General features: G+C 40.0%; 1 protein-coding gene across 2 annotated transcripts; it reads right to left on the reverse strand.

The window, feature by feature from the left end:
• Positions 1–5,767: 5,767 nt before the first annotated feature.
• On the reverse strand, positions 5,768–10,113 carry LOC125896874 (uncharacterized). 2 transcript variants are annotated; one of them, XM_049589816.1, is made up of 8 exons: positions 9,985–10,113; positions 9,530–9,841; positions 9,124–9,387; positions 8,796–8,945; positions 7,307–7,393; positions 7,166–7,194; positions 6,740–6,808; positions 5,768–6,380 (listed from the first exon to the last, which is right to left on the reverse strand). In XM_049589816.1, exons 1-8 carry the CDS (start codon positions 10,046–10,048, stop codon positions 6,246–6,248), a joined length of 1,110 nt encoding a protein of 369 aa, XP_049445773.1. In that variant the 5' UTR covers positions 10,049–10,113; the 3' UTR covers positions 5,768–6,245. The 2 variants fall into 2 exon arrangements, with proteins under 2 accessions (XP_049445773.1, XP_049445772.1); XM_049589815.1 differs by having other exon boundaries at positions 9,112–9,387.
• Between the last annotated feature and the right edge of the window lie 2,291 nt (positions 10,114–12,404).

Raw genomic sequence — 12,404 nt, forward strand, 5'->3', positions numbered from 1 at the left:
TCCTGGTAGTGATGGCTTGCCTATTGAGTTTTACAGGTGCTTTCGAACCAGGATTTTGAGCCCATTTAAAAATATGATTGATTCAGCTCTCTCAAAAAATGAACTACCTGAGTCCCTTACACTCGCCATTATTACCCTTTTAAAAAAGAAAGACAAGGATCCATTACTCTGTACCTCGATGAGACCAGTGTCGCTTTTGAATACTGATTATAAAATAATCGCTAAGGTACTCGTACAGCGACTAGATACAGTTATACAGGGCCTAATACATCCAGACCAGACAGGGTTTATGGCAGGTCGGTTGTCCTCTGATAACGTTAGAAGATTTTGTAATGTGATTTCACACACTCACAACGATAACTCTCCCATGGTGGTAGTCGCAATAGATGCTGAAAAGGCATTTGACAGAGTTGAATGGCGCTACCTGGTGGATGTACTAAGCCTTTTCAATTTTGGTCCAGTATTTATATCTTGGATCAAACTGCTTTACCAGTCCCAGAAAGCATCTGTAAAAACCAATGGCCAGATCTCTGTCCCTTTTTGCCTGGGTAGAGGCACACGACAGGGGTGCCCACTGTCCCCTTACCTGTTCGCGCTTGCAATAGAGCCATTAGCAATTATGATCAGGTCACATAATAGGATATCAGGTATAACTATTGGAGCAGAAGCTCATGTTATATAGTTGTATGCAGATGACGTTTTATTATATATATCCCAGCCAGAATATTCATTACCAGCACTATTGGATCTGTTAGGAAAATATGGATTTGTATCTGGCTTTAAGGTGAATTGGGGGAAAACTGAAATACTGCCCATTTCTAATTTTGATAGTAGCTCTCTTTAGAACCAGTTTGAATTGAAATGGACGCAAAAATATATAAAATATTTGGGTGTACTGATCTCAAATAATTTAAATGATATGTATAAAATTAATTACACCCCTGCACTGGAAAACATAGAGGAAGATCTTAAACGATGGCAGACTCTCCCAATATCTATTTTGGGCCGTGTAAATGTATTAAAAATCAGTATCTTACCTAGGTTAATTTATTTACTTCAAATGCTCCCCATACAAGTCCCTGAGCACTTTTTCAAGAAAATTCAATCTTTGTTTTCCTCCTTTATTTAGAGTGGTAAAGTTCTGAGAGTTCATGTGAATGTTCTGTATCTCCCTCCTGAAGTAGGTGGACTTGGTCTTCCTAATATGAAATTATATTTTTGGGCAGCTCAGCTAAGACCACTGGCACAATGGTTTAAAAAGCCTGGTGTATGGACCAGAATAGAAAATAATTATGTATTACCTCTGGATGTAAAGCATGCCCCTTACTGTGGAATGAAAAACCTTAGGAAAATAATTAGTAACCCAATTATAGTTAACTCTGTGAGAATATGGAACTGTGCACACAAATTCATTAACTGGAATAAGCCTTCATCGCCGTTCGCTCCAACATGGAAAAATCCTGCACTGCCTTCTATATTTTGTGACAGTGGGCAGAAAAAGGCATATTAACTTTTACTAATTTGTATGATAATGGAGAACTTCTGTCATTTAAACAGCTTCAAGATAAGTATGATAGACCTAGCTCACAGTTTTTTCGTTTTTTGCAATTAAGAAGTTTAATTCAGTCGATACAACAAACATTGGAGGAACCGAAATCTTCAGTAATAAAGGAGGTATTAATAAAATCAGAGAAACCTACTGTCTAGACTTTACCAAGGTTTGATAAAAGCTTTTCCAGATGATACGTCTTCTACTAAGAAAAAATGGGAAGTTGACCTTGAGGAAAATATTGATGAGGAGGAGTGGTTGCAAATCTGGTCAAATGTACATTCTGACACCTACAATTGGAGGCATAAGCTTTTACAATTTAAGATTCTACATAGGACATACTATACTCCAGTAAAACTGCATGCAACGCCATGCATTCAGACATGTCTTTTTTGTGTTGGAGATGTAAAAGACCAAAAAAGGGTCAGTTTTGCATATGCTGTGGTCTTGTGATAAACTCACACACTATTGGAAGGAAATATGTTCTGTTATCTCACTATGTCTAGATCTCAGTTGTATACCCAATCCTCGTCTCTTTTTGCTTGGTAATTTTAATTTTGGTGACTGTTACCAAAAGAAATTCTGCAATCTTGCTTTCATTAAACTGGAAAACCCCTGCCCCTCCAACCCTATCTCAGTGGAAGGCAGAATTGTCAAGCTACATTCCATTTGATTATTTGTACTATAAAATGAAAGGAAAGCTTGATATATATGACAAAATATGGACTTCTTATGTAGCTTGTATTAACAGTTTTTAAATATTTGTTAAAGTGGATTTCTGCCAATACTGAGGTGTGGTTGTTTGTTGGGGTTAGGGCTTGTATGAATTTGGAAATGGATTTGGAAATGGACCAATGTTGTGCTTTATTGTGGCCGTCCTTGCGGTTGTATATTTATGTATAGACATTTTGAATTATCTTTGATACTTGAATCCTTCCTCCCAATGTTAATCAAAGTCTCTAATATTCCGTTACTTAAGAAGTGTTTTATTAATCCCAAAGGGAAATTCAATTGTTGCAGCTTTTTATTTGGTATATTTAGAACTATCTGTATCTGTATCTGTATCCTTAGCAGTGTCCTGTCTACTGTGTTTGTTTTGTGTTGTCTAGCCAATGTTTTGTATTCTGATGTGTCTTACACACAATTTAAAAATAAAAAAACTATTATATAAAAAAAAAAGAAAAACAAATAACAAAAATAGGGCATATAAGCAATACAGTAAATTAGTTGTTGAGTAAGTTATGTGTCATGTTCAAAGGGGTAGAAAGAAGTTAAGAATTTTTCTATGTCCTACCACATTATACTGTTTGTGCAAATTTGAAATAAAAAATAAAATAAAAAACTAGAAATTCAAAGTAGGAATTCTATCTATAATAATCAGTGATGGTTTTGAGCTGACAACACTGATTGTTATAGATAGAATTCCTAGTTTGAATTTCTATGTTTTATTTTCAGGGTAAGAAACATCTGTTGCTAGATGGATGGGTGAGGTAGCCCAGACTAAATGTAGCCTTTTCTTTGTTCTGCTACAATATTGCTGCAATAAAGCACTTGAAAGACACTTTAAATATTCTTGCTTGGCTGGTATCATCCAACTTGAAATGACTGGAAAATGCATAATTTAGTGTTGAATAACATGCCGGGCATGTGCACCCCCTCTGATCTAAGATGCACCTCTAGTCATTATTTTCTGGAACTGGCCCTGGGTGATGACCCTCTGAATCGCTTTCCTCTCTGCTGTTGTGCAGCTGGCGTACCACACAGACACAACATGTGAGCACGCTTTCAATGGAGCTGCGGTAGAAGGCCACAAGCAGCTTCTGAGATAGATGGTTCTTCCTGAGGAGTCTCAGGAGCTCTCTGCTGTGCCTTCTTTATCGGCTCCGTGATGTTGGTGCCCCAGGTCAGGTCCTCCTTTTCTCCTTTGTTTCCCATAGTAAAAACCAAACATAAACATCTGTTCAGTGAACTTCTCAACAAAGCACTAAGCAGTCCAAATAATGACATTAAAGGAGAACATTAAAACAATGAAAAATGGTCTCTCTTGCTGAGCAAAATGGACAACCATCTGAAACTGATGGATTCAGGGCTGCCCTTGACCAAATTGGGGCCCTAAGCGAAATTTTATTTGGAGGCCCCCAAAAGAGGGAGACAGGTTTCTTCTATTTAATCTTACTTTGTTATATTTCTCCCTCTCCCCTCTCTGGAGGCGTCCGATCTCCCTCAGCCCTCCGCCTCTCCCACCTTAATTAAACACTGAAAACAGAAATAAAATACAGAGACATTCTTTTCTATTTGCATCTTAGCTATATTTCTCCCTCTCCCCTCTCTGGGAGCATCCGACCTCCCGGCCCTGCACATACCACCGAGGCTCGGGTCTCCCCCTCCGTGGAGCCCGCCCCCCCCCGTCCCCGCACATACTCCTGAGGCTCTTTTGGACAACATGTGGACAACTCTTCACCTGCTGCAGCTCTGCAAGTGCCTGCCAGCGCACCCCTCTTATTGTTTAGATGTCGAGTGCTGTCAATCATTGCAGCAACGCATGGGCAGTCAGGTCTCTTCTCTCCTTCCTCGAGCTGATTCTACGCGCGCCTCACGGTAGCGCATGTGCGCATCCATTGCGCATATGCGCAAATGCGTCCCCTCGCGCAAAATGTGGCCCCCCCATGGAAGATGAGGCCCTACGCACAGCGCATGTTCTGCGTTTAGGGAGGGGCGGCCCTGGATGGATTTAACACTGACACAAATGTGTTCACTGCCACAATTCCATGTTAAATACACCATTGTAAATGCTTCATACAGGTTTTACATCATGCTGGACCTTTAAATGATCTCTCCATGGTGTGTCTACTCTGTTTTTAAGTTTTTCTTCATTTAGGGCTTTGACACACCCTCGATAACGTGTTTTCCCACTCACAGAGTGGCATCCATACTTGACTGTCCCCTTCCAGCAGAGGCTCCAGTCTTTCACAGTCTGTAAGTTGCGGCCTAATGCACAACCTGGGAAAGGGGTCAGAAACATCAGGAGTTAGTTGTCCAGAAAAGCACTCTGCTATCAACGCTCTGTCCTCATCTGATAAAGCCTTCCTGAATCTCTCTGGCATCAGCCCAGCTGCTCGAACAGATGGAAACCCCAGTCTTCTTGCCAGGGTGATGGCATTATCCATGTGAGTTCCAGACAGTTCTAGCAAGTGTTGGACTGTTGTTATCCCCTTATTTATTAAAGTCCCAGATATTGTTGCTACCTCTTCCCAGGAAGTGCCTAAAGAAGCCCCCTTGAGAACTGGCACCATTAGCAGCCAGTACAAGCATGTGTTAGGACCCAGTCTGCCTGTTTCCATCAAAGTCCACATTTTTACCACACTGACATAAAATGAAGACAAACAATTCAGATTGAAATTTGAACAATCAAGAGTAAACAGTGTCAACAAAACCAGGAGAGAAACCAAATGCCTCAGAGGTGTTCCATAGATATTGGTGCTCCACCCAGTCAAATGCTTTTTCTTGCTTGAAGGAAATCAGACCAAACTTAAGCCCCAGTGAACTAGAGACTTCCAAATAGTCTCGAATCAGGGATATATAATCCCTAATTGATCTGCCAGGGATGCAGTATGACTGATCAATATCTATACACTGCTCCATTACTTTCAACTGTAATGTTCATCCTGGGCGCTGCCTTCAAGCTTTCACAACCAACGACCTCACCTACCGCCAAACTACACACCTCCACCGAGCATGCCATGCCGACCGGGTCTTTGATACCATGCTACCGGTAGAGGTTTCTAAAATCCCCAGCCCTGTTGTTACCCCTGCCAGCCATGACATCCAGCCACACGCCGGCTGCTGCTGCAAAGAGCACCGATCCACCTTCTCTGTCTTTTTCTTCTGTATCCTCACAGTATATCTATTTTAACTATGTTCTTTATGCTACTTGTTTCAAACATTCAGTCTCAGCAGCATACAGTATGTCATTCATGGTTTTGGAGTAAGATGGTCAACAATCACATATGTGTGTATGTTTGGGTGTTTACATAGTTTTGGCTCTGCAGTACAGTGTGAGTGGACAGCAGAGAGCTCCACATGCTGTGAAGGATCTTTGGCGCCACTCTGTGGTGAGAGATGGAAAAAGTGTTGTGTTTGAAATGTAAAAAAGCTGAGGAAGAGAATTTCCTGCAGTATTTAATTTGGCCAAACAGTTTTTCTGCCTGTAGACTGATAAAGACTAAAAACACCAAACACATAAAGATCCATCCCACTCACAAGGTGATAACCATACACTAATCATTTATTCATTAAAGCATAACATGGCTAATCAAATTCACTCAGCAAAAAGCAATATTCAATGAAATGGTATAACAAAACAAACAAGATTCAGTGTTACAAAACCTGCATTGTGCCCATGCAGGGACACAGCACTAAGAATACAGTATATATATCCAATATGTCTGCTTCCTTTTTATACACTCTCCACCTCTAGAGGGAGCCTCAACTCCCTCAATGTGTCATAGAGCTGCTGCTGCTGCTGCTGCTGCTGCTGCTGCTGTGTTCTCACTTTGCTACAGTTAAGCCAAGCAAATGCATGACATGACCAAGTGAGATCATGCTTATTATAATTCTGCTCACTTAAAATTCTGAATCTATGATCCAAACAATCCTGCAGTTGTTATAAAACATGTTGCATTTAATAAGTAACATCTTATTTGGTTGGTTTGTTGATGGTAGCGTAGAGGTTTCTGGGATCAGCAGAGGCTCCAGCAGAAGAAGAGGAGGGAGCTTTCACAGTGCTGTAGGTCACTGCATCACCTTTATCATCATCATCATCAAGACGGACCTGGAGGGAAAAAGTACAACTCATAAATGACTCACACATAAACTTAACACAACTTCCTGATGTTGCTGCCATCAAACAACTGTAGTTGCAGCAGCTTTTATCTGCTGATTAGATGATGAAATATCTTGTGTGTGAAGTTGACATGTTGGTCTGATGGTGGCGCTACTGCACAGGAAAGGTAACAGAGTCTCCAACAAACACCAGCATTTATCATCTGGTGACCATGAACACTCACAGCAAATGTCATGTCATCCTGGCCTTTAGTTTTGGACTGACATCAGAATAATTCATCATCAATCTATATGGACTTTAATGTTAAAATCAATAACATCACCAGTATAAGCAGTCATACAGCTGACCTTGGCTTTACGGCCTGTGTTCTTGGTGTAGCTGATGGAGGCGTAGGAAACATCAGCTTCAGGATCAGCCTGCACAGAGGAGACAACATAATGACTGCTCAGTAACATGTAACATACTGACTCACTCTTAATTCACTTAATTCATTTAATTCAATTCTAGTTGCATCACAGTTCCTTCTTCTTCTTCAGAGAAGAAATACAAACATAACTTGTATACGAGTGTAGCTTTGTACTGGGTGTAGTGTGTGATCTCACTGTGTCCTGACTGGTTTATAGACCACATTGAGTCACTGCAGTGTTTAACCTCAGTCTCTTCAAATACACTTTAGTAACACACAGTTCAGGTCCTGAACAAACCATAAACCTTGATTCCATTTATGTATCAAAGCACTACATTAAAGTTTGAGCATTTACTTTAAAACTCACCATGTTTTCATCTATCTGTGTTTTGTTCCCTGAAAACAACAACAACAACAACAACAAAGAGTTGACTTTAGCTTCAACAGTGAAAATCCATGTTTATCAAACTTCTTCAATTATTAAAGTTTTTCCTGTGAATGTTCTCACCTTTAGTTCTCTTGCATCTGATGACAGCCACAGTGATTATTATAAGTGCTGCTAAACCCACAGCTGCAACGATGAACTTCCACCAATCTGCAAAGAGAAGTTAGAAGTGTCTGAAGTCTGAGGTTTTTTGATGATAAGCTGATTGTTAGTGTCCTTGGGCTGTCTCTGTATGTCTAATATCTACATTAACACAGAGTCTGTCAGCATCTGTAAAATATATTTTTAATTAAGCATTATACAACAGTTAGTTCCGGCCCTGCAATCTGATTGGTTGAGAGACAGTAAAACCGTGATGATATTGGAGTACAACATCACGGTTATTTCACTGTGTATGTATCACTCCGCCTCACAGCTGATTGCAATAAACTATCAAATCAAAACTGACAGTTAGTGTCAGTTAGGTCAGCAGTTGCGTTGAAGGCTAATTAATTCATCCACTGTCAAACAGCCAAAAATATGGATTTATTTCCTAAAATAAGTTTTGAATTGAACTATGAATGGTCATCAGAGGAAGATGAGGGAGAGGAGAAGCTGAATCCATCTGAGCACACATCCAGGTTTGTCAGTGTTTCATCAGTGGAGCTCAATGACTTGGAGAAAAGCAACATACTGTCAGATCCTCTCGTGTGATATTGCTTAAATATCACACGAGAGGGAGTGATGTACTGTGATACCTGCGGCCTCGTGCCTATGACCGAATCACAGCCGTGATGATATCACAGTACAACATCACGAGCTCGAGTGTGATATTGCTTTTATGCAACAGTTCAGCAGTTAAATAAGCAAGGCTTGAAATGTTGTAAAATATGTAATGTAAGCAAATGTTGAAAAATGAGGACAAAATAGGTAATTTAAGCATTTTATTTGTCTTCCGCCAACAAAAATAGTTCCCTCAGGACTCCGCTGTCACCGTGGCTATGTAACGCAGACATGGTGCGCCAGGCACTTACTCTTTATACACATTTATCTGCACGTTTCCATTAATTGTGCAGCCGGTGAAATAAGTCTGTGGTGACTGCATGGTGGATTGTGGCTTCACAGGCACAGCTGACTCTGCCTTCTGATCTGACAGTATGTTGCTTTTCTCCAAGTCATTGAGCTCCGCTGATGAAACACTGACAAACCTGGATGTGTGCTCAGATGGATTCAGCTTCTCCTCTCCCTCATCTTCCTCTGATGACCATTCATAGTTCAATTCAAAATTTATTTTAGGAAATAAATCCATATTTTTGGTTGTTTGACAGTGGATGAATTAATTAGCCTACAACGCAACTGCTGACCTAACTGACACTAACCGTCAGTTTTGATTTGATTGTTGATTGCAATCAGCTGTGAGGCGGAGTGATACATACACAGTGAAATAACCGTGATGTTGTACTCCAATATCATCACGGTTTTACTGTCTCTCGACCAATCAGATTGCAGGGCCGGAACTAACTGTTGTATAATGTCTCTTTTAACTGTAAATGTGGTTTTGTTGTTCAGTCACCTTGTTTTGTCTGATTATTGTTGTTTGCAGATGTTGTGTTGTTTGTCCCCTCCGTTGTGTTCATTTTCACCGATGTCCATTTATTTCCTGTTGTCGATGGTGATTCAGTTGTTGTTGATGATATTGTAGCTGTTGTTGTTGCATCATGACCTTAATGAACACAAAAACAAAATGCAAGAACTGTACACTTTATCAAAAACTTCTGCATAAAACAAATGACAAAGAATGATGAAATATTAAAAGCTCAGATTGAAACATTTTGTGTGATTATTCACATCAGTTTGAAATGATTTTAAACAGCTCATCATGTTCTCACCTGGTTTCTCACCTGAGGACTGAGGAGGGCTGAAGGTGAACTGATGAATTTCTTTAGTGTGACCATCTGTCACTTCACATTTCAATAACTCAGAATACTTCAACTTCTGATTATAGTCAGATGTTGTAAATGTCACAGAGGCTGAACATGTATGCTGTGATGTCTCCAAGTCATTCTGATTACCCTCATACAACCACTTCACTGTGTGTGGACACTGTCCATATGTCCACACAGAGCAGTACAAGATGACCCAATCACTGTTCTTATGTTCAGTCACTGGTGAAGATGGAGATATTGTGAGAGAAAGACAACAAGAGTAAAATGAACTTCATCACTGTAATCATAATTATTGTAATGTTTCAGTATATTGTTCTAACAAGACAGTTTGAGCTGAAAACATTATGATGGAAATACTCACTGGTAACAACAGACAGATGAACCTGAGAGTCTGAAACTTGTTGTTCTGATCTGAACTGTCTGCAGCTGTAACGTCCAACATCCTCACGTGTGACCTTCTTTATAACCAGAGAACAGTCTGCTGTAACACTCAGTCTGTCTGATTTAGCTTCAGCTTCTCTGTCAATCTTCCCGTGTTCAAACAGAGTCACTGTGTTTCCTCCATCGCTAAATAACCATGTAGTACTGTCACAGTTATCCTGATCATGTGTCACATTTTCACAAGACAAAGTGACTTCATCTCCAACTAAGGAATATTTCTCAGTTGCTGCTGCTGAAAAAGAGAGAAATGAAGAAAGAGTTCACTAAACTCACCACGTTACAAACAAAACTTGGAAGAATACTTAATAAAGTACTATTAATAATATCAATACAGTTTTGTAATGTCTCTTCAGTCAATGTGTGTTATATCCTTACCTGTAAACTTAAACAGCAGCATCAGAAATAAAGACAATATAATCCATCTGAATTCAGCCATCATGTTTCTCTCTTGGTCTCACGCTCTCAACTGTCAAAGTCTCTAACCTGCTGCTTCTTAAAATGAACACAGTATCTACTTCCTGTGATGATTAGAGTCACTTCCTCATACTGCCTTCAGTCTGTGTGTGAACTATACCATGGCTTTTGATGGAACTCACTTTTCTTTTCACCATGGGTGGGGTGCTTGTGTGAGTCACAGTTAGAGGACTGACTGTGACTCTGTTGTTGAAAAAGAAACATTTATAACATTTATGTCAACACATCTGATATATAATAATCAGTTAATGACCACATCAAACCACAGGTATAAAAACCAAACATCACAGTGCGATACAATACAGCCAGATGCACAGTATACTGCAGAGTGATGTATTGTACCAGCACAAATAAGACATGGATAGGTATGCGCAATAAATCTTAAAGCTTCCTTTTTTTTAAATTTTTGACAGATCTGTATGTTGACTACAATTCAGAGAAATGAATAATTGTGATTCTGTGTGCAGGCTAAGTTTTAATTTTTTACTTCTGTGAGTATAAACGAGTGAAGTTTATGATATTGTGCCGCCATGCATCAATGGTGACAGCAAGAAAAGCATGTATGTCAGTGTCTTTATTGAAGTGAATTAGTGATTAATCACCCTCATGCATGAATCATACATGAATAATAGCCTCATTTTAGGCATGAGCCATGATGATGGAGATACAGAAATTAAAATGCAAATCAAAAATAGCACACTGTCAATATTTTAGAGAGACCCCCCACCCCCAAAATTTCAACAATCGTGATTTCAGGGGAGCTCATGTCTTATTAAAAATAGGCAGTCCCCACCTGGCTTCCCTGGAGTTCCATGCTTCTTGTTCACACTGGGACTAAAGACTATCTTTTCTCCTCTGTTACCTAGCTTTCATTCTCCCTGAATTTTTTATGGACAAAGACTGAAAAACTTTTGTTGCATTTTGCTGACTTTCTTATCTACAGAAACTGACAGTGTTGGTAACAGCAGACGAGTTTTTCACCAGCAATCAACCAGAGGACAGCATGTGAAGATTGTTAGTCAGATAAAGGAGAAGTGATTTGGTGAGAATGTGGTTAACAACAGCAGCAGAGGTCTGGAGGTTTTACCCTCTAATGATGATCAGATCAGAAACACACAGAGTACACAGGAACAGACAGTCCACACTTTATTCAGACAAAAAGGCACTTATCAAATTATGTTGAAAACTAGACTAGCTGCAACAAACAGTTAAACATTGACAACAGTCCTGACCGAAGTGTATTCAACTGTCGAGCATCAGGCCTCCACAATATGAAGCAACAGTTCTGTTCAGGTTAAAGCACTGATACTCACTTTGTGCTCCACTGGACAGATGTGACTGACTGTGTTTGACATCAATATTTCATCTGTGGTTTGTAAGTTTTTTCATGCTATATTCTCACTGTGTCTCTGTGAACAGGTTTGAGGAAGTGGGAATGTGGCTGCAGGGACAGAGAGGCAGAATGTGACACTGCAGAGACTAGTTGGGCGTGAAATTTGTGTGAAATGTACCTGTGGTTTGGAGGTTTTTCATAATATGCTCACTGTGTCTCTGTGAACATGTTTGAGGAAGTGTTAATGTGGCTGCAGGGACAGAGGACCACAATGCAGAGACAACTAGTTGGATGTTTAAGATGTGTGAAATGTATTTACATTCATATTAAGTCACAGTAGGTGGTCATGGGCACCCAAGATGTCTCAAGTAGCATTCTCAGGTCACTTTGGGTTCATTTATGTCTGTATTTAGACACACGAGAGTGCTAGTGTTACTACATGAAATAAATACTCTGACAGCACCTGAACACACCATCAGTTACTGTCTGATCTGAGTTTGACCTGACTGGCTACTGGACCTGAACACTTCACTGTTTGGCTTCTTACTGAGTTTAAAACAGTGACACATTGACAGTCCTGCATCACATTAACATGAACAGTCTCCACCAGCATCTTACCATCATTTACACTGACTGACAGTCCCTGATCATCCATAGACATTTTTCATTTCACACGTCACTTCATTTCATTTCATATTTCCAGTTCACAGTGTTGTCATCAGGTGGTCTCTGGTTCCCTGGAACATAAACCTGTTATAACTGCTGAGCTTCTCACGTGAAAATATCAGTCTGTTCACACGAGACTGACTCAAGATACTTTGACATACAAAGAGAAGTCTCAAGAAGCCACAATGACCCCAGCAGTCAGGGGCTGATGTCTTCATGTCTCTGTCTTTACCCACATACAGCCACTTCACTGTGTGTCTACACACTCCATATGTCCACACAGAGCAGTGTAAGGTCACCTCATCAGCTATGGAGTCATATT

This window comes from Epinephelus fuscoguttatus, linkage group LG11 (assembly GCF_011397635.1).
Source record: "Epinephelus fuscoguttatus linkage group LG11, E.fuscoguttatus.final_Chr_v1".
In the NCBI taxonomy this organism is placed as follows: domain Eukaryota; kingdom Metazoa; phylum Chordata; class Actinopteri; order Perciformes; family Serranidae; genus Epinephelus; species Epinephelus fuscoguttatus.